Source organism: Balaenoptera borealis, assembly GCF_965194805.1.
Source record: "Balaenoptera borealis genome assembly, chromosome: 3".
NCBI lineage: Eukaryota > Metazoa > Chordata > Mammalia > Artiodactyla > Balaenopteridae > Balaenoptera > Balaenoptera borealis.
Genome location: NC_138866.1, coordinates 151,147,839 through 151,167,825, shown reverse-complemented (window position 1 = coordinate 151,167,825; position 19,987 = coordinate 151,147,839). Strand labels below are relative to the sequence as shown.

The 19,987-nt window shown below is 49.9% G+C and overlaps 1 protein-coding gene across 4 annotated transcripts in view; it reads left to right on the top strand.

Moving 5' to 3' along the window:
* The window catches only part of CEMIP (cell migration inducing hyaluronidase 1), a 160,508-nt gene that overhangs the window by 107,490 nt on the left and 33,031 nt on the right, over positions 1-19,987 (top strand). For all 4 annotated transcript variants that reach the window (XM_082388483.1, XM_082388482.1, XM_082388480.1 and 1 more), the window contains 2 exons: positions 10,775-10,950; positions 13,062-13,271. In XM_082388483.1, coding sequence (XP_082244609.1) covers positions 10,775-10,950; positions 13,062-13,271 — 386 coding nt within the window. The remainder of the gene's footprint in view (positions 1-10,774; positions 10,951-13,061; positions 13,272-19,987) is intronic.

Below are 19,987 nucleotides of genomic sequence, written 5' to 3'. Positions count from 1 at the left end.
ATCCAACTTGACTATCTTAAACAAAAAAACGAATTCATTGAGGCTATTCAATTTAGAGAACTAAGTAAAAGCTGCGTGGCCAAGCTGCAATAAAGGACCAGGAACAGGGCAGCTTCAGGGGTCTGGGTAGCAGGAATGAATGGGCAGCATCCTTAAGGCATCACTGTTTGCACATCCTGGGACATGGTGCTCAAAAGTTACCTTCCAGGGAGATGGCACTGATTGGGCTGGTGTCTCATGTGCTCACCCTCTGGCTAGGGCACCTTCAATGACTGTCCTTCTAAGACTGCATTGCATGGACAGAGTCGCTCCCCAAAGGAAAATTGGGATGTATTACCAGAGAAAGGAGAATCAATACTGGGCATTAAAAATATCAGCTGCTATATGTGGAATCTAAAAAAAAGGGTACAAATGAACTTATCTACAAAACAAAGAGAGTTACAGATATAGAAAACAAACTTATGGTTACCAGGGGGTAAAGGGGGTAGGGATAAATTGGAAGATTGGAATTAACATATACACACTACTATATATAAAATGGATAACTAATAAAGATCTACTGTATAGCACAGGGAACTCTATTAATACTCTGTAATGGCCTATATGGGAAAAGAATCTAAAAAAGAGTAGATATATGTATATGCATAACTGAATCACTTTGCTGTACACCTGAAACTAACACAACACTGTAAATCAACTATACCCCAATAAAAATTAAAAAATATATATATTGGCTGCCACAGAACCATTGCACCTGGAGAAGTATTAGAACTTGGGGGTAGAAGGAAGACTATGAATTGAGAAAGTGTTACCAATATATTCAGAATATCTGTTATTTTGGAAATAAAACTACAAAAGGTAAAATTCAACAGAATCTTTTCTGTTGAAAAGATTTTGGGGGCACAAAGGTTTAAAAAAAGAAAGAAAGAAAGAATTTGGGGGCACAAAGGTTTAAAAAAGTGAGAACCTGTGATGGAGTCCAATGCCATTATTTTATTCATGGGGATGGGGACCCTGGAGGGCATGTAGCTGAGGCGGTCCACAAATGCTGCAGCTGTGATCCTGAGGCACCAACTCTAGACTCAGAACTGCAAAAGGAAGGCTGTAAATGTTTCCAGAGATGGTGATGCGGTGGGTGTGGCGAGAGAGGGAAGGAGGCAGCAGTTTGTGGGCAGAGGCTGAGATGACCAAACATTTGTTCCTTGACAAGGTAACAGAATGATACCTTAAATGATAATTTGTTTGAAACCCCTACCTTCTTCAAAAAAGTTTTCGGGGTCTCTTAGAATGAACACAAGTCCAGGTAGATCTTCATCCAGGGGGAAAAAAAAACAAAAAACAGAGTGAAAGATACATGTCTAAGTAATGAAAGACTGATGGATGGAGAATAAAGTCAGCAGAAAGGGGGGTGGGAAATGAAGTTAGCAGAAGCTACTGAAATAGACCATAAAATGTATCTCTGAGCTTCCTGTCAGCCAGAGCAGAGAAAGGAACTTCACAAATTACTTAACTAATATTGTCTAATAAAAGGAAGGTGACCGGAAGCCAAGAGAGGCAACTTTCCCTTAGCTCTGGGCTACTGGGGAATCTGTCATAGGGGCTTTCACGTGGATACTGCACAACAACGTGAACCGTCACCCTGGAAACTGTTTGATGCAAAGGGGCTCTCTGTGTGTGGCTATTTACGGTCTGATTTATCATGTTAGACGGAGGGTCATGCTGTTTGTCACATTTTCTGAAGACATTTTGAGGAAGACTTTTTTTTTTTTTTGTAGAGGCAAAATAGTTTAAAGAGGATTCACATTCTAGGAATGGCAGTTATTAGCCAAAGGACGTTAGACAATTATGTAACTTCCCTTTGCCTCTGTTTTCTCATGTATAAAATGGAGATAATGATCACAACTACTTCAAAGGGCTGTTGTGAAGATTAAAGGAGTTAAAGAGATACTTAAAGAGTTACATAAAATAGTGCCTGCCACGTGGTAAGTGCTCCATCAGTGTTAGCTGTTACTAGTAGTAGTATTAGGTGCAATCGTTTAGCAACTAAACTTAAGGATGGAAAGGAAGGAAGGGGCATGAGCCACAGGCCAGTGGTTGAAACCTGTATATTTTATAGCTTATCGATTCTGCTCTTTGGGGACATCCAGTTTAAAGGAAGTTATAGAGGGAGAGAAGCAAGCCATTTCTGTCATTATTAGTAACAGACACACGAGGTCGGCCAGGCCTGCAGCTGTCTACGTGTCCCAATGCTTCTGGGTATGGAGGCTCTTCCTGTGAATGTGCATGCCCCGCCCTTCCCCCACCCTCAGACTAGACAGGTATCCTCACTCCTGCATCACAAGGATGCCCGCAGGGAGGTAGCAAGGAGCAGGCCATAATGGATTCAACAAACAAAGAGCACATATTCTATGCCAGGCAATGCTCCAGGCTTTGGGAAGCCATGGTGAACCACATAGACAAGTTCTCTGCCCTTAGGCAGCAGTGAAAATGGATATCCAGCAAAGAATCATCCCAATAAAAACGAAATCCCAAATGTGAGAAAGGCTGTGGAAGAGGAAGATGGGGGATTGATGGGAGCATCGGAGAGGGGGGTTTGGCAAAGGCGCGGAAGACTCCCCAGAGGAATTAATGATTGAGCAGAGAGGTAACCAGGAAAGAGGGGAGGGGCAGCAAAGACCCTGTGCCGGGAAGAGCAGGCAGCGCTCCAGCTCCAGAAGAAGACCCAGGTAGCTTGAGAGGGAAACGGGGGAGCTGCGTGGGGCTGGAGGAAGAGGAGACCCCAAATGGCACCTTGGGGCTTTCTTCTGAGTACAATGGCTTATTAGACTTCCTAGATCCCCACTTACAGGACAGCACCAAGAGAAGCAATTCCTAGTGAGTGTTGGACCCTTGGGTCTTCACTGGGTGACTTCTGTGTCTCCTGAGGACAATACATGTGGACAGGCCTTCTGGGATGCCAGGTGTCCTCTGGGACTCTTGTCAGGAGTGGCATTCAGACCGTTTGAGCAGACCGTCACTGCTCACTGATAAGTGACCCATGGAGCTGGGGCTGCCCTTGTGGCTTCTGGGCGGGTGAAAGCTTGCCTTTAAGGCCTTGTCTGCAGGGAGGTAGAAGGAGGCGCACCCCTGGGAGAGGCACTTTGTTCACACCAGCCCTCATCTGCACCTCAGTGTTGAGCACCCTAGGCCTGGAGGGGAAATTTCATCTTGAGCAGGTCCTAATAGGGCAGCGGTGTGTGCCAAGAGTAACCCTGAGAATGAGGAACCCGTGCGATACTGGGGCACGCCCGCCTCCACCCAACAGCGTGGTTTGGTTGTGAATGATGGCGCATTGCTGCAGGTGGCAATGTTTGGCCAACAGTTCCAGGGGCTTCCTGAGGGCTGTGCAGGAGGGACAGAGGGTGAGATGGGGCTGCTCTGGGCCCTGACTACCAAGGGAGGAAAGGGTAAGTGGAGAAGACGATGCATCCCCCTCAGGACCCTCCAAACGCCCTTGGTTTAGGACTGCCTGTTTCTGTATCTCCACCAGCCCCGCAACCCTACCAAGCCCCTCCCTCCTTAAAGTTACTAGGCTCAGAGTGGACCATCTTGCTCAGAAGCTTTAGGGCTTACATGAAAACAGTGCCTCCTGGCGGACAGCATCGGAAAAGCCCCAGGGAGGGGTATCTGGGAGGGGTGTGTCTGTGTGTGTGTGTGTCTTTCTGTTTGTCTGTCTGTCCTGGGGAGGCTCACATTTCTCCTCTTCAGCTCCAAGCCCATTCTCTGGCCCTCCATCCCCCATTGACATGGAGCAAGGACTCCACCTGCTTTGTTCTTTTCCAAAACTGTGCCCCCATCCAGTTACCAATTAGTGTTCTCCTCCCCAGGCTGGCTGCAGAGAGGGACACAGCCTTCCTGGATCCTCCTTCCTCACTGCCCCCAAATTCCAGTAAACAGGCCTTTTTACATGTTAAGGACTTTCTGAGGAGAAACAGATGGGGGTAACAAAGTCATGAAAATGTGTGAATCATCTAAAAAAATATTTCAAAGTTTTGCCAACCACAGTGTGATTTTCAACACCTCCCGACATGGCAATTAGAAATCTCCTCTTTATGATTCTGAAGCTGAATCTTATGTAATGGTTTAAAATAAATACATCCTTCGTCAGTAAAAAAAAAAAAAAAAGAAATCCCCTCAATTTTCTACCCTATTTTCATTCTCAACTTCCCACTTTGTTTGTAAGCCCCCCATCACACACTTTTAAGTACTACTATTAATTAGTATTAACATTGTTTGCGTTTCCTGTGATATGCTAAAGCACTTTACGTAAACCATCTTGCTCACTCTTCGTGACAACCTAACAAGATGGGTGCTACTGTTTTCTCCATGACACAAATGAGGAAACTGAAGTCCATGGGGATTAAACATCTAGACTCATGCTTTCCAATATGGTAGGCAGCAGCTACATGTGGCTGTATAAATTTAATTAAAACTAATAAAATTAAAAATTCCGTTCCTCAGCCCTGCAGGCCAGATTTCAAGAGTTCACTGGCCACATGTGGCTAGTGGCTACCATATCGGACAACACGGAATACAGCATTTCCATCATCTCAGAACTTGCTAGTGAGGGTTGCTGGTATAGACCAAGCAAGTCTACTTGGTCGATCTGAGCCAGGATTCAAACTCAGAGCTCTCTGGCTCTAAGGTGATATGTTCCGCTTCATCCTTCCTCCAGGAGAGACCCTGTTCCCAACGTCTTCTCTCAAAGATGACTGGACTGGAGGAGGAATCTGGGAGCTCGGTAGCTTAAATTTGCCTTTCTGGGACCCTCCAGCCTAAGTCCCTCTGGGCTTGTCCTCGTGGTCTGAGAAGGGCAGGCCCCACTGCCCCCTCCCGCAGAATCCCTGGGCCCTGCTGGGTCTGAGCCACACGTACAGGGGTCTGTTTCTCCCACTGGAAGATCTTTGATGTTTTACTCTTCTCGACCCCAGAGTGTTTAGTGCCATGCTTGCCCTGTGGAGAGGGCTCGGAAGAGGGCGGATTGTGGAACCGGGCCAGCCGTAGGGTGCGCACTTGGAAAGGTCGATGTTTTATTCCCGTGCGGGGCAACTGTGCAGAGTCCTTCTGCATCCCACGCCTTCCCCACCCCTCATCCGTGCTCATGGCCCTTGTGGATTATTCGGGACAAATCTGGCTTGGCCACGTCTGCTTTCCCCTGGTTGGCCTTCCGGTATCAGAGCCTGGAGACAGAAGGGAGGGGTGAAGGCCGCGTGGGAGAGTTCCACAGACAGGATGGGATGCTGGGAAAGTGGGGTGCACAGCTTCCCTGGGATAGTGGCCTGGGAGTGGGCTGTAAATGCAGCAGCGGGACAGATAAACTGGCTGTAAGATGTGTGAAATCCTGATAGGGAGCTCCACACAGGGGAAGGAGGCGGTGGGACTGGAATATTCTTTCAGCTCTCAATCTGTCTTACTGAGTCTGCTCCCAGGAGTCTAATCAGCACAGTTCGTCCATCTACCTGGAAGTCACCCCTACCCGCTGGCTGCTTTCCCCCGTGGAACAGAGAAAGCTGTCAAACCTGTTATCTTCCAACTCCCCATCATTATAGGCGTGAAGCTAGTGGTGGGAGCCCTGGGTTCCAGCCTTCACTTGGGGACAGCTGCATGTGTCACTTCTGTCACACTAGCCCCCTACCATGCCCTCGGGGCTGTTCCAGGCACATTCCATGGATTAACTCATTTCACAACCATAGCTACCTTTCGAGATATGTGCTACTGTTGTCTCCATTTTATAGATAAAGGGTCTGAGGTTCTGGAGCTTAAATAATGTGTTCAGGGACTCACGGCTAGGATCTGAGTCAGAATCGCACCCGGACAGCCTGGTTGCAGAGCCACGGTCCTCCGCATCCACTGTGCCACCTCTCCAGTTGTGCTGACACTGGATCCCCGAGGAAGGCCCTCTGGCCACCCACAGGAACAGAAGCCTCTGGTCAGCACCCTGCCTGGACACCTTTTTTTTTTTTTTTTTTTTTGTCGCGCCACACGGCATGTGGGATCTTAGTCCCTGACCAGGGATCAGACCCGTGCGTCCTGCATTGGAAGCTCAGTGTCTTAAACACTGGAACCTCCAGGGAAGTCCCTGGACACCATATTTTACGGGGGGGTGCTGACAAATCGAGAGGAGCCTCCTGAACTCTGAAATGCATGTACTTTGAGGGATGGTTGGGAATCTGGAGATGCATAGCCTAGAGATGGGGAGGCTTGGCCTGGTTTCCTGGCTCTCCCAAGCACTGTGGAGACCCCAAGATGCAAAAGCTAATGCTGAGGGTAGTTGGGGAAGACTTCACTGAGAAGGAGCCATCAGAGCTGGATCTTGAGGGACGAAGTGATTCGCTCCATGGACAAATGGAGGAGGCTCTCCCAACTAGAGAGAGCAGCTTCGATACAAGCTCTTGAGATGTAAACGAGCAGAAGCTTGTTCGGGGAATGATGGGTGGTCGGGTCTGGCTGGAGCAGAAGGGGACGTGTGGGAGTGATGGCGGGTAAGCCCACAAGAGTTTGGGTTTTACTCTGTCCATCCTGCGCGCGGCTAGGCCGCCGCTGTGCTCCCCGGAGCTGCGTGGGAAGCTCCTTTCCCGCGCCTCTGGCTGGTAGGACGGAGCGTGCTGCTCCCTGCAACCTCTTCTGTAACGTGCTCAGCCCTGGGTGGCGGGGCTCGGGGGAACATCCCTTTGGGAAGCATGCTCTATGCTGTGCCTCTCGGGACCAGACCCTCAGGCCCCCATCACTTGCTTTGGCAAGTTCACCTCTGAACTGCCTCTAGGGCACTGGCAGGCAGCGCTTCCTCCTGCACCCCAAGAACAGTCCCAGGTGGCTTTGCTTGGTTGAGGAAGCCTTTGGAAGTTTTTCTGGGCGTTGCCAGGAGAGCTGTTCATTGGGGGGTCCATTAGTGAAGAAGAGGTCTGGGTCCACCGTGCCCAGAGGCATGAGGCCCGGAAGACCAGGAGCCTGCAAGTACTTAAGGAGAGATGCCCAGCTCTGGGAAAAAAGAAGGGTCCATTTCTACTGACCCACTTACCTGCAGGGAGTGTTCTGAGATGGGTGGTTCGGGAGACTAGGGAAAGGGGGGGCCTCCGAGCACAGCCTGCCTCTCAGAGGATCCTGCGTGGGGAAGCAGTGGCCAGGCTCCAGGACCTCGGCTGTGCTTTAGTCACTGGGAGGAGCCCAAGGAGAGCATGACCTTGGAGCAAACACAGGTGGCTCCTGAGCTGGAGGCCGTCTGCTGACTACCCCCTTGCAGCAGGTTCTCCCCGAGAGAGAGGGGAGGCAGTGAACCCCCAGTGGCTATCATGAGAGATCACTGCTGCCTGGACGTAGGTGACACGCTCAGCCCTCGAAGTCAGAGTCAAGGGTCCACGGAGAGTAAAGAGGTGCTGGAAAGACAGGTGTCACGTTTCATGTACTTATGGAGAAGGTCCAGGTTCATGGCACTCAGTGGGTCCCAGAGCCAGAGCCTGGTGGTGAAGAGAAAGTGCCCCCAGCACCAGTCATAAGGGCTTGAAAGGGCATCCTTTCCTGGGGGCCGTGTCCCCCCATTCTCGCCCTGTCTCCACCAGGCCGGCCCTGAGCACCGTCTGCCTTCCATTTCCTCAAATGTGAAGTTAGGGAGCTGGCTTAAGTGACGGCAGAAAGCCATTCTGTATCCTCCCGGGTCTGACTGTCTATCCTTAGATACAATTATGATCAATGCTCAGTATATCGGTCACTGGACGTTGGGTGCTCACAGCTGGCATTCATGGGAGTCTCTTTCCTTATCGGCATCAGACGCTGCTCTGGGTGCAGCTTTCTGTCCAGCTGGGGCCACTCAGAACCCAGGGCAAAGCTCTTTTTGCAGAAGACCCTAACCTCCCCCCAACCCGAGGGCCTCGTAACTGGCTGCTTGTAAAGGCCCCAGAGCCAATGGGCAGAGGACGAGCCAGGGATGGGAGAGAGGTCCCTGCGGGGGTGCTAGAGGGGACTCTGCTTCTGGACCTTAAAACTGGACAGACTCGTGGCCCTGTGACCCAAACCAGAAGCCACAGTGGGATGTGCTAGAGGATGAGGCACCAGTGTTCTGCAGCACTAACTTGTTTAAACTCTTTCCACTGGTTGATGTCAGGACCCTGGATGAGACTGAAGGCCTGAAAGCCCCCATCCGTGGCATCCCTTTGACGGGGGACACAGACCTTCGGCTCAGGGGATAACAGTAAATTCCAGTAAATAGACTCTTTGAAAAGTTAATTTTTTTTTATTACCTGAGACTTTTTAAAAGAAGGACTCTGTTATAGACTGACTAACAGCCCTCAAAGGTGTCCATGTGCTAATCCTTGGCAACTGGGAATGTGTTACCTTATGTGGCAAAAGGGACTTTGCAGATGTGATTAAGGCTCACGAGATGGGAGGTGAACCCGGATTATCTGGGTGGGTTCAGTGGAATCAAAAGGGTCCTTAAAAGGAAGGATACAGGAGGGTCAGAGTCAGATGTGATGACATAGCAGGTTGGAGGAAGGGGCCACCAGCCGAGGAGTGCTGGCAGCTGCAAGGGTCTGCAAAAGGCCAGGAACGGGTTCTCCCCTGGAGCCCCTGACGGAACCAGCCCTGGCGACTCCCTGACTGCTGACCCGGTGAAACGGATTTTGGACTTCTGACCTCCAGGACTATCAGAATAGACATTTCTGTTGTTTTAAGCCACTAAGTTTGTGGTAAGTTGTTACAGCAGCCAGAGGAGGCGAATACCGATTCCAAAGGGAATATTTTCTCAGCTTTACCGTGCACCCGTCTCACATCTTAAACTGAGATGCTTCAAAGAAACCACCATCTCCCTGAGTCTGCAGAATTCCAAAACAACAAACATCTTTTGAAAGGCTGCAGACCCACCCACGGGATGTAAGCTGGGTGAAGGGGTGGGCAGGGAAGCCAGCCCTCCCCGGGGATGAGAGAGCAGGGTGAGGTCACCATCAGTGGGTGCTGCTCAGGGCTTTTATAACCACAGCCTTTGCACGTGGGCACCAGTTGTGTCACGGGGCTGAGCTGTGCCCTGTTGCTCAAGTCAGGTGAAAGCCAAGTGGTGTCTGTGGTGTGGTTCAGGCTGTGAATCGTCATGAGAGGTCGTTGCTCTTTCTACAGTTGCATCCTCAAAAAGAAGAGAAAGCACCTACGAGCCAGGTCAGCAGTCTCAGTGACCAGCTGAATCTAGAGGCAGCCTGAGGTCTCTTTATTCCAGAGAAGAATTTGGGATTGTTGTGGAGGCGACAATCAAAGACAGTTCCACAGTTCCAAACTCCTGTCACCCTGCACCTTTCTTAAGGTGCATTTGCTGCGCAGGTGGAGGAGGAGGCGGAGACGGGAGGGAAAAGCAAAGTGGATTTGACAAGAGATTGAGTGGAGTGGTGGGTGGGAGAGAGACAGCAGAGAGAAAACAGAGGGGCAGGTATAGACCAAAGTCGAGGGACCCTGGCGATGGCCGGAAGGTGACTGACAGTAACTAGAAGGGGCAGCAGAGTCTGGCAAGAAGGTCTTTGGGGGAATTCCCTGGCGGTCCAGTGGTTAAGACTCCGAGCTGCCAGTGCAGGGGGCACAGGTTCGATCCCTGGTCAGGGAACTAAGATCCCCACATGCTGTGCGGCACAGCCAAAAGATTTAAAAAAAAAAAAAAAGAAGAAGGTCTTTTGATTGTTAGTTTTTAAAGATAGGAAAGCCTAATTGTAAAGCAGCTATACTCCAATTAAAAAAAAAAGTTCAAAAAAATTTATAACATCAAGAAAAAAAATAAAGACAGGAAGGCCTAGACGAGTCTCAAAACAGAACATGAACCCAAATGAGGGATGACATGAAGCTACTAGAAGGGGAGGGCTATTGGATTCAAGGCTCTTGAGCTTATGGGAAGGGCTGGGGCTGAGGTCAGTGGTACGCGGGAGAGAGAGCTTCCTCTCCTCCAAGGCCAGTGGGAGGGAGGGAGGTGGTGGTGAGGTCAACACAGAGTGGGGTGCAAGCTCTTTTTCATTGTTCTATGTGCTGCCATAGTGGCATCCAGAGCCCGGCAGTGCTGGACACAGAAGCTCCAATCTAGTTCTTTCTAGAAAATTCAGTTGTAGACACACACCCTACAGGAGGTTGAGGAAGCAGAACATAGATTTGCCTACTTCAGCAGAATATGGATTTGCACCGCTTTAAAGCGAGGGTTGGTTTTGTGTCTGTAAGACTCCCAACTGGTAGGCGGTCCAGGGCGTGAGCTCTGTGGGTTCATCCAGAGACCGCATTTCTTCTCTCACGTTTCTGTGCCATCTCCAGGGTATGTTCACACCCACATGGGCGAGGCTGGCCCACCCACAGCTTCCATATCCCAGCCCTATGGGAGAGCAGGAGCCACCTGAAGGGTACACACATTGCTTCTGCTATCCTGTGACCACACTGACCTGCAGGGAGGCTGGGAAATGTGCTTGTCCTGGGGAGCCTTGTGTCTAGCTAAAATAGAAGATTCTAGTACGGACAAGCAAGAAGAGGGGACAGAAATTGAGGGACAAATAGTCATTTTTGCCATGGGCTTCAGACATAAGCATGCAACGCTGTGAATCCTGCCTCTTCATTCAGGCAAGTAATTTCACCTCCCTGGGCTTCATTCTTTTATAAAATGGGACTCGGGGCCACGGGGACCACCATGCACCATGTAAGCAGCGGAAGCACCTGGCAGGGCCCTGGAAGACAGTGGGCACACGCAGGACCTCTGATTTCACACTTTCCCTCCTTTCTGCCCTAGGGAAACCAATGTACCTGCACATTGGGGAGGAGGTAGATGGTGTGGACATGCGGGCCGAGGTTGGGCTCCTGAGCCGGAACATCGTGGTGATGGGGGAGATGGAGGATGAATGCTACCCCTACAGCAACCACATCTGCAACTTCTTTGACTTCGACACCTTTGGGGGCCACATCAAGGTATGAGTCTGCCTGGCTGAGGCCATCAACCCAACCAGGAGGATTCCAGTGATGCCAGCCTATAGGCAGGGATTCTCGGTAGGGAAGGGGATGGAGGGGCAAAAGGTAGGACCAAGGGAAGGGTACCTTTCTGGAAATTGGAGGAGTCTTATGTATTATCCATCTGTGTGCAATTCCATCTGTCAATACTTGGGAACAAGAGAGATGACAGAGGACCGCCTCTTACCCTGCAGTCACATGGCACATGTCACACTGCCTTCATGCTCCCTGCCTTCATGATTTTCAACTTTCAATCAAAGCTTTCATTCCCTTTCTTCATTGTTTAACCCTGGCCACTTCCTAAAAGAACGGGCATTTAACTCGCAAAAACTTGCATTTGCAATAGATCCATTAAAATACAGATAAGATGGGAACTTCCCTGGCGGTCCAGTGGTTAAGACTCTGTGCTCCCACCACAAGGGACGTGGGTTTGATCCCTGGTTGGGGAACTAGGATCCCACATGTTTCACAGCGCAGCCAAAGAAAAAAACAAAAACAAAAAAAACAGAGAAGATGATAAGCAGGGGAGAAGAACTAGAAGTTCTAGCATTACATTTACCTGTGAGTTTCCTGGTGGAGACTCAAGACCAAGACAGAGATGATGAGCTGCAGAGTTCTCACTGCGCAGTGAAGGAAAATGGTATCAATTCATTGGAGCTCATGTTTTCCTAGCATTCAACTCAAAGAGGAATTCCTTTTGCATCTCTCTGTAAGGTGCCTTTATCTGGCATATTAAATATCATAAGACACCCCAATGTTCTTCACGAGGCCATTGCTTCCAATGATTTGAGATTAAAGCTGGTAGAATAACAATATTACCTTGGTGTTTTGTAAAGACAGTTCTTTAGAAGTTAAACTCATATGCTTTAAGGATGAGACTTTTTGGTAATCTAACTGAAAGGAATAATTGAGTGAAACTTAGAGAGTTCATAATGGGGGCCCTACTGGCATAGGTAAGACCATTTTTTCTGTCATACGGGCCTAATATAAGATTTCTAGCATCCCTGGCCCCTGCTCATTAAATGCTAGCAGTGCTTCCCAGTCATTGCAACCTCCAAAAACACTTCTCCATATTTCCAGTCAGTTTCAAGGGATGAGATGGGGACAGAGGTGGTGGTATAATCTTCAGCTGAGAAACTCATTAGGGAGACTAAAGCAAAAATAGCAGGTTTATGTTACTCAAGCTGCTGCAACCCCATTTCCCATTTTGAGAGTAATCCCTAAGTGATCAGAGCACTCCTTCCCACTTTGCCCAAACTAGGCCTCAGAATCATTCTTAACACAGCTCTCCAGGGCAGCCACTACTGGAGTTGGCATTCCAGCTGACACCTATTTTTGGAAGGCATGGTTAGCATGTCCATAAGGCATCCTTCTCTAGTAGAAGTTAGCTGAGCTCAGCTTGGGACAGGAATCATTTTTGAACTGTGCTTTTATGGTGAGCTCCTGGAGTGTAGACACTGAGTGTGATCAGGTGGTTCCTTTGGAATGTGTAGGAATGGCTCTGGGTGTACTATGATGTGAGCATGTGGAGCGTCCCACAACTCACACACATGCTGCCAGAGTCACGGGCTGACAAAGACCCCGAGCTCAGCATCCCCTTCTTACAGCCAAGAGAGGGCCTCAGATGGTGGACCAAGCACGGGCTCTTACTGCCCCAAGGTCCAGCCTGTCCTGGATTCCCCAACCGTCCTAGGGCATGCTGTTTGCCAGTCTCCCCCAGATTACCCAGGATTATCTCTTTCTCATAACACTCAGTGGCTTAGGAGGCAGGAAAAGAGGGTTGAGGCAAGCCCCAGCCGCTGCACGGTCCCACTGCACCTCTTGATTCCAAGCAGTTCATTGCCTTGCAACATTCCTGTGTTATTAGCAGCAGCCTGTCTCCCTTGAGATGGGAAGAGTCAGGCATCTTAACCCATTTGCAGAGAATGTCTTTGATTCACTGAGTACCCGAGGTGGGGATCAGCAAAGCACATTGAAGACAACACGTGTGCATTTCTGGAGTGTGGGCAGCAGTGAGGGGTATCAGGGAGCATCTCATGGACTCCTTCTGACTCTGGGCTCTCCTCTCCCAGTTTGCACTGGGGTTCAAGGCCGCACACCTGGAGGGCGTGGAGCTGAAGAACATGGGCCAGCAGCTGGTGGGTCAGTACCCAATTCACTTCCACCTGGCGGGCGATGTGGATGAAAAGGGAGGCTACGACCCGCCCACGTATGTCAAGGACCTCTCCATCCACCACACGTTCTCTCGCTGCGTCACTGTCCACGGCTCCAATGGCTTGTTGGTGAGCACATCCTTCCTGGGGAAGCCAGGGACCCAGAGCCCCTTCACCCTCTCATCCCTTCCCTGCATGCCAGTCTGCTCACTGCTGGGCCCAGGGACCGTTAGCAATGGCAGTATGCTTAGATCTAGTCACTTGGTCCAGGGCCATTGGGGGTTGAACCATCCTTAGCTCAGATTTTAGAACAGTATCAATTGAGAACAGGTCACTGACCAAAGAAGGAGGAGAAAATAGGGGTGTATCTTTGCCGAAGGCACCAAGCTACAGAGATGGGTGAGCAATTAGTGGTCACTGGGAGTCTAGCTCTTGCTGCACCTAGGTTTCCCCAAGGATCATTCCATGACTGTGTGCCATGGCAAATCTGTTAACTGCAGACAAGGCAGGGGTCACGCCAAGACTCTGTACTGTGGCATCTGCCTGACAGGCTTGAGGTAGTGGCAGCAATGGGCTCTTTTCCCTTTTCTTCTGTTGAACCAAGTGTCATCAGAGCAAGCACTGCTGGGAGAAATGCCTTCATTAGTAAATTGGGGTGTGTGTGTGTGTGTGTGTGTGTGGCTTGTCTTGATTTGCACAGATAATTTTTACACTAAATTGATCCTTCTTTAAATGAATTCAACTTATATCCTCCATAAATTTTTCAAGCTGGACATTACAAAATGGCACCCTGCATGCTGAATCCAGCTTGTGTTTGGTTTGGCTTATATCATGTTTAGAGAAACATTTGATAATTTTACACAAAATGGAACTTTCTTTCAATGCACTAAGCTCATATCCTCTATGAACTTTTAAACTGGATGTCACAAAATGGCACCCAGCAAACTGAACCTGGTGGCCAGATGTGCTTTGTTTGGCTTAAGTGTTTCAAGAAACACTTGAATTAGTTTTCATCATTCAAAAGTGTAGAGATTTCACATAAAACTCTGGATTCTTGGCTTCTCTTGAAAAGTAGATGGAATTGGCAACACTAGACCCACATTCCTGCCTGGCAGCAATGGATTCAGGCAAAGTCATAGCACCCCACCAAGCTGGGCTTATGCTCTCTGGTTTACGCCCTGCCCACCACTTCCTAGTACCCTACAGTAAATGCCCCGGGCAGGGCCACTCACCTCGTTGCCTGTTGGCCTCTGTGGGCAATTGAGTCTGTGACCCCTGCTTTAATCCACACATAAGGAGCCTCCCACCACGCATGCGGGGATAGGAAGAGGAGGAGGCCTGTCAGTGTCAGGCGGTTGAAGCCACTTGCAGTTCTCTCCAGTGTGCTCTTACAAAGGAATGCCTGCTGTTTCTGTATTTCCAATGCTCTGACTTAAAACCCACCGAGTATAAAGAAGAGAGCATGGGTTTGGGGGCACAGTCTAGAAGGGCCTGGTCCACAGGTCATGGGCTGTGGACCTCGGGCAAGTTGCTTACCCTCTCTCAACCTCAGCTCCCTTCTCCATCAGGTTGGGGACATAACACCAAACACATAGGGCTCTGAGGGGCCAGCGCCACGAGGGAGACCCAAGACCCGGGGCCCTGCCCGCTGGGCTCACGTGCGAATGTTGGCTAGGAACCAGGGCCGGTTCCCCCAGCAGGGGGATAGAGGGTTGCAGCTGGAGTAGTTGCTGAGAGACATGGGATTATTTTTCGGGTCCAAGAAAGAGGCAAAGGAAGATGTTTTCTGGCAAAAGCAGAAAGATAACAGGATTTCGAATAAATTCGGAAGGTTAGGGATGCAGTAGAAGACACAGGATGAACTTGGGTTCTGGAGCCAGACACTGTGGGTTCCCATCTGGCTGCCACTTCCTAGCTGTGTGACCTGGGTCAGGTCGTCTCCATGCCTCTGTTTCCTCTTCTGTAAAATGGGGAGCAAAGGACATGGATATGCCGCGCCGAGGGCCTGGCCCAGGTTGGGCCCTGGGAGCAGGCGTCTGGTGGTCCCGTTCGCCCGTGAGGTGCGCTGAGTGAATGCACTGAAGGCAGTTGGTGACTAAGCTGAGAACGCGTGCTGAAAAGAACAATGTAGAAGTGGTGAGGAAACATCACAGGGCTGAGCCTTAGGAGCTGGACCTGCTTTAAGCATTTGTTCTAAAGTTTTGTCCTTAAGTTTAACTTAAATTCGACTATGTCTAATGTTCCTCAAGAGAAAAATATGAAGATTACAAGAAGTCTGTAATTCCAGATCTGGGTTGATTTGAGTGGAAGCTGTTCTGAATCTCTGGGCAATCACATACGTGTGCACACACACACGCACACACACACAAACACACACGTACTTGCCCTGTGGACATATGGCTGTGCTTTCCCACCCACTTGCTGTGTGATCTCGGGCAAGCTATTTAGTCACTTAGGTCTTCAGTTTCCTCATACGTGCTGTGCAGAACAGGATGGCAATCCCCCATGGCTGTTCGGTTAGAAACTATATATGCGATATTTTGGGCCAAGGTAGTAATACAGACCTTCCTCTGAGCAGTGATCCCAGGTCTCAGCCACAAGAACGGGCTCCTGTAGGGAGAGGCAGGGCAAGAAAAGTGCTGTGGGTGGAGCCAGAGGGCCCGTTCTCGGGGGCACTCATCACGGCAGCGCTAAGAGGGAGCATCTCCGTGGACATGCAGGCTGGGGAGAGGTGGGGAAAGTTAGCACAGGCCAGGCGTCCAAGTTCATGGATATGGGCAGCGGACGGAGAGAGGTGTGGGTTGGCATGGAAGGCAGGAGGCGAGGAGTCGCCGCGGAACTGGTGCCTTCGGAACAGCCAGATGGGTGAGTTGCACCCACGGCAGAGATAGATTTTTGGAGCCAGAGCTTTGGACAACTCAGGACCCGAAGACCCTGCCTACCAAAGCCTTCCTCCTGTCTGGCCGCCAGGGATGCCAGTCACCAGACTGGGAGGGCGCATCCATCGGTTCCCTGGGTGTCATCCAGACGCCAGGTGGCCCAGGTGCTTTGCACAGGCCTTGCCGAGGTGCCAGCACAGCCTTATCTCGATGGCCACACGGGGCTCCAACCACACTCTGCTCAGGCCCGCGCTTGACAGCCAAGCTGGTGCTAAGGATTTGGAGCCTGCAGATCTCTGTGGCCTTTCAAGGGGAAACCAAACAGCCATGGCTTAGAATCTCGACGACGTACAGGCCTCTACATCTCTGAGCCAAAGAGGCAGCAGGATAACGGAGGGCATTCTGTGCCCTTCTCTGAGAGCTGCACCCCTGGACGGGAGTTGGGGTTTTACGGATTAGCACCTCACCCTATAAAGGCTCCATCACTGGGGCAGACACTTCCAGGTTCAGAAACGCTGCCTTGGCAGCTGCACTCCCTCCACCGGGGTTTCACATTTGCTTCCTTCATGTTGGCTCTAAGGATTTACCAACGGCTATGTTTGGAAGGATGTTTTTAGCTGATGGGATGAAAGGAGGCCAACAGCAGACAAAGACTTTATTCTCATTTAGAGAGCAGAGGCCACTCAGTAACATCGTGAATGCCTTTTCCCTCACGCCATCCCCAATCTGGAGGTGCCCTAGACCCCAGACAGGCAGTCACTGGCTTGTTGGAAAAAGGGGTTCCTATGTGTGCCCAGCTGGGGGGTGCGGCCCCTCCCTCGCCACTACTAGACACGCCCTGGTACCCCCATCCTCAGAGAACAGCTTCCCTCATCCCCACCTCCTCCTGGGGCGGCCCACCTTTGGTCTTTCCCTTTCTTCACCACCAACTTTTGGAAGGAGTGTTCTGAACTTAAGATTTCTGCCAGCATCTCTTAACCAACAAAAAGGTGGGCTTCCCAACTTTTGTCCCCCTGAGCCCTGGTGACGGCTCTCAGTAATGTAACGCCACACACTAGCACTCAGCTCCTCCTCTGCAAGCCCACTGCCCCCTGCTCCCTCCTCATCCGACTCCTTACCCGTTCCCATCGTGACAGTGATTGCCGGCATCAGTCAACTAGCGAGGTTAAAAGGATAGAGTCGTAGCAACCTGTGTTCTAATCCTGCCAGCGTGAACTTGACTGATGGATGCTTTCTGAGCCTGTGTCCTCCTGTGTCAAGTGAGGGTGATGACAGAACCCATCTCAAAGGCTTTGGAGGAAGATTAAAGCAGATAATGCATGTGACATACTTAGCCATGATATTAAATAGTATTGTCACTGTGCCTCTTTCCCTGTGTTCTGTGTAAACCTCACTGGTTCCATGAAATAGTAGTAGGTATCCCTCCCACACACAGAGTAAACCCAATAATTAAATGACCTTGGCAAACATTGAGTATGTGTCTCTCCTCCCCATTTTAGGAATTCACCGCACATGCTAGCATTGTCAAGGTTGCAATAAAAATGCACTTAATGCTGAGGATCCTAGCAATGTCAAAACTCATTTCACCGCAGAGCCCTTTTTTCACGCAACCTTTGCCTTTCACAGAGTTAGTGTTCTACAGAACAGAGCCTGGGAAATGCCTTTCGTGATACTGACACTGTTGATGGCGTCCTTCTTGAAACTGGGGGGTTTGCACCAAAGCTCCAGGATGCTGGCAGATGGGGGGCAAAGCCTGCCTTCAGGGGAAGGGGCTACTGCACATTATCTGCGGGGCGGACAGCTGTGGGTGTAAGATGGGCTCACGCCACATCTTACTGTGTGTTTCTGAGCTCTGAGGCAGGACACGGGGGTCACCTAAGTGTTCCTTCCTGGAAGACAATGAATCCATTCCAGTTGTCTTGAGAAAGGTAAAAAAAGACTCCGGTATGGATTCTGCCTGTTTTCTCCTGTTTTCCTTTTTTACGGCAGAGTGGATGGGAGAAGTAAACATGTCCTGTCTTTCTTTCTCACCTCATTCACTGCTCCAAATGTGTTACCTTTGCTGTAAAGGCCTCCAGTAGCAACCAGGACGTCCTCAACAGGCTGCCACGTTGACTATGCAGGGGGCGCCCTACATGGACTGCAGCCAGCCCTCAAGCCCCCCAGCCTTAGGCAGACACCTTCCCTTTGGCGTTCCACTAAAGAGGACTGGAGCTCCTTTACCTCTTTGGTGGGAAACTCAGTGCCCTCTGTCCCAGTCTCAGAGCTCTGGGGATTGTGGGCGAGGCTTCTGTTTTCCCTGGTTTCCCCTTTTTCCAGTTTCTTGAATTCGGTCTCACTCATTTCTTGCTTCATGCGCTGCTCTCATCTCTCCTTCCCTCCTGAGCCCAAATGAGGAACCCAGACTCCTGGGCTTGTTTTCCCCCAAAGTTTCACTGGCCAGGGCTTCCGCTGGCAGAGTGGGAAAGAGATGGGAAGGAGGTAGGGGTGCATCATAGATCAGCACAGAAATCAACTGGAAATGGAGAAACAGGTCCCTCTTCATAAACCCTCCCCTCCCCTCCGCTGCCCTCCCCTCCCCTCCTCTCCACCTGGCTGCGGGGGTCCTTCCTCCTCCTCCCCCACCGCTCCTGGGCCGCCTTAGAAACTCATTCTCGGGACTTCCCTGGCGGTCCAGTGGTTAGGACTCTGCGCTTCCACTGCAGAGGGCATGAGTTCTATCCCTGGTTGGGGAACTACGATCCCAGTGCCACGCAGCGGGGCAAAACAACAACAAAAACCACATTCTTCTCCTTATTAGGCAGAGTGATTGGGTTCTCCGTTTCCTTTTCCAGCTTCTATTTGCATATTCAGAAACTCATTAACACACCCTGCAAAGCAAATTACCACCTACTCCAAGGCTCTTTTCTTTAGCAGCTCAAAAAAAAAGAAAAATAGAAAAGTAAACAGCAGAAGCTCAGAAGTTACAGTCTTTCTTTTAATAGGATCCTATTTGTAGCCAGTTTTCTGACTAAGATGAATTATATCATACCCACCCTAGAAGGCAGAATCAGAGATATAGTTCATTTCTGTGTGTATTTGTTTTAAACAGTAATTTCTTTTTCGTACTGTGTACAGGTTTCAGGGGGAAGTCATCACTTGGGGTGACTCTATGCCCTGATTTGCAAAGAACAGTTCCATTTTACACCTGCTATCCCAGATTAATGACTATCGGTAACCCCTTTCACTCTCGATAATGTCCTGGTTCAGACAATAAACTAAATGGTCACCCTAACTGAAGCAGTTCCTGAGAGCTGGGGAGTTTCATCCTTCACAATGTCATGCCCAGACTCCACCTAACAACAGCTGAAGACTTAAAACAGCTCTCAGGAATCGCTTTCATGATTGTCAATCATAAGGGAATATGTCCAGTAGAACAAAGGGAAAATACAGTTTGTGCAATAGAGTGGCAGGGAGCTTACACACTGCTTCTGGATAGCATGCATGGGGATTCAGTGGGCACCCGTAAGTTCATACGTATGTGTCTGTTTATCCAGCTACTTACTATCTACCTATCTATCTGTCATCTCTCTCTGTCTGTCCATCTCAAGCTATGTCACAGTTAGTATCTAATTCTGGGAAATGTTCTAAGGAAGAACAATCGTACAATGTCAGAGCTGGAAGGGATTTCAGAAGTGTCCCTAAGGACACTCAGGCAAATTACACCGCAAGTTTGTGATGAAACCAAACTTGAACTTGTGTCTTCTACTCCCAGCCCAGGGCTTTCTTCGACCTTATCATGCTTCTCTCTGGACTCTATATGCCACCTCACCCCACTACTAACAAGAAGAAAGAAATGCAACACAAGATGGGAGGTTTCTTTTCTGGTGCTGTTGAGAATTGATTAGGACACAGGTTTTGGATCAGACAGATGGAGAAGCAAGTCTCAATCCGTCCTTGCAAGAGAAGTGACCCAGGCAACTTTCT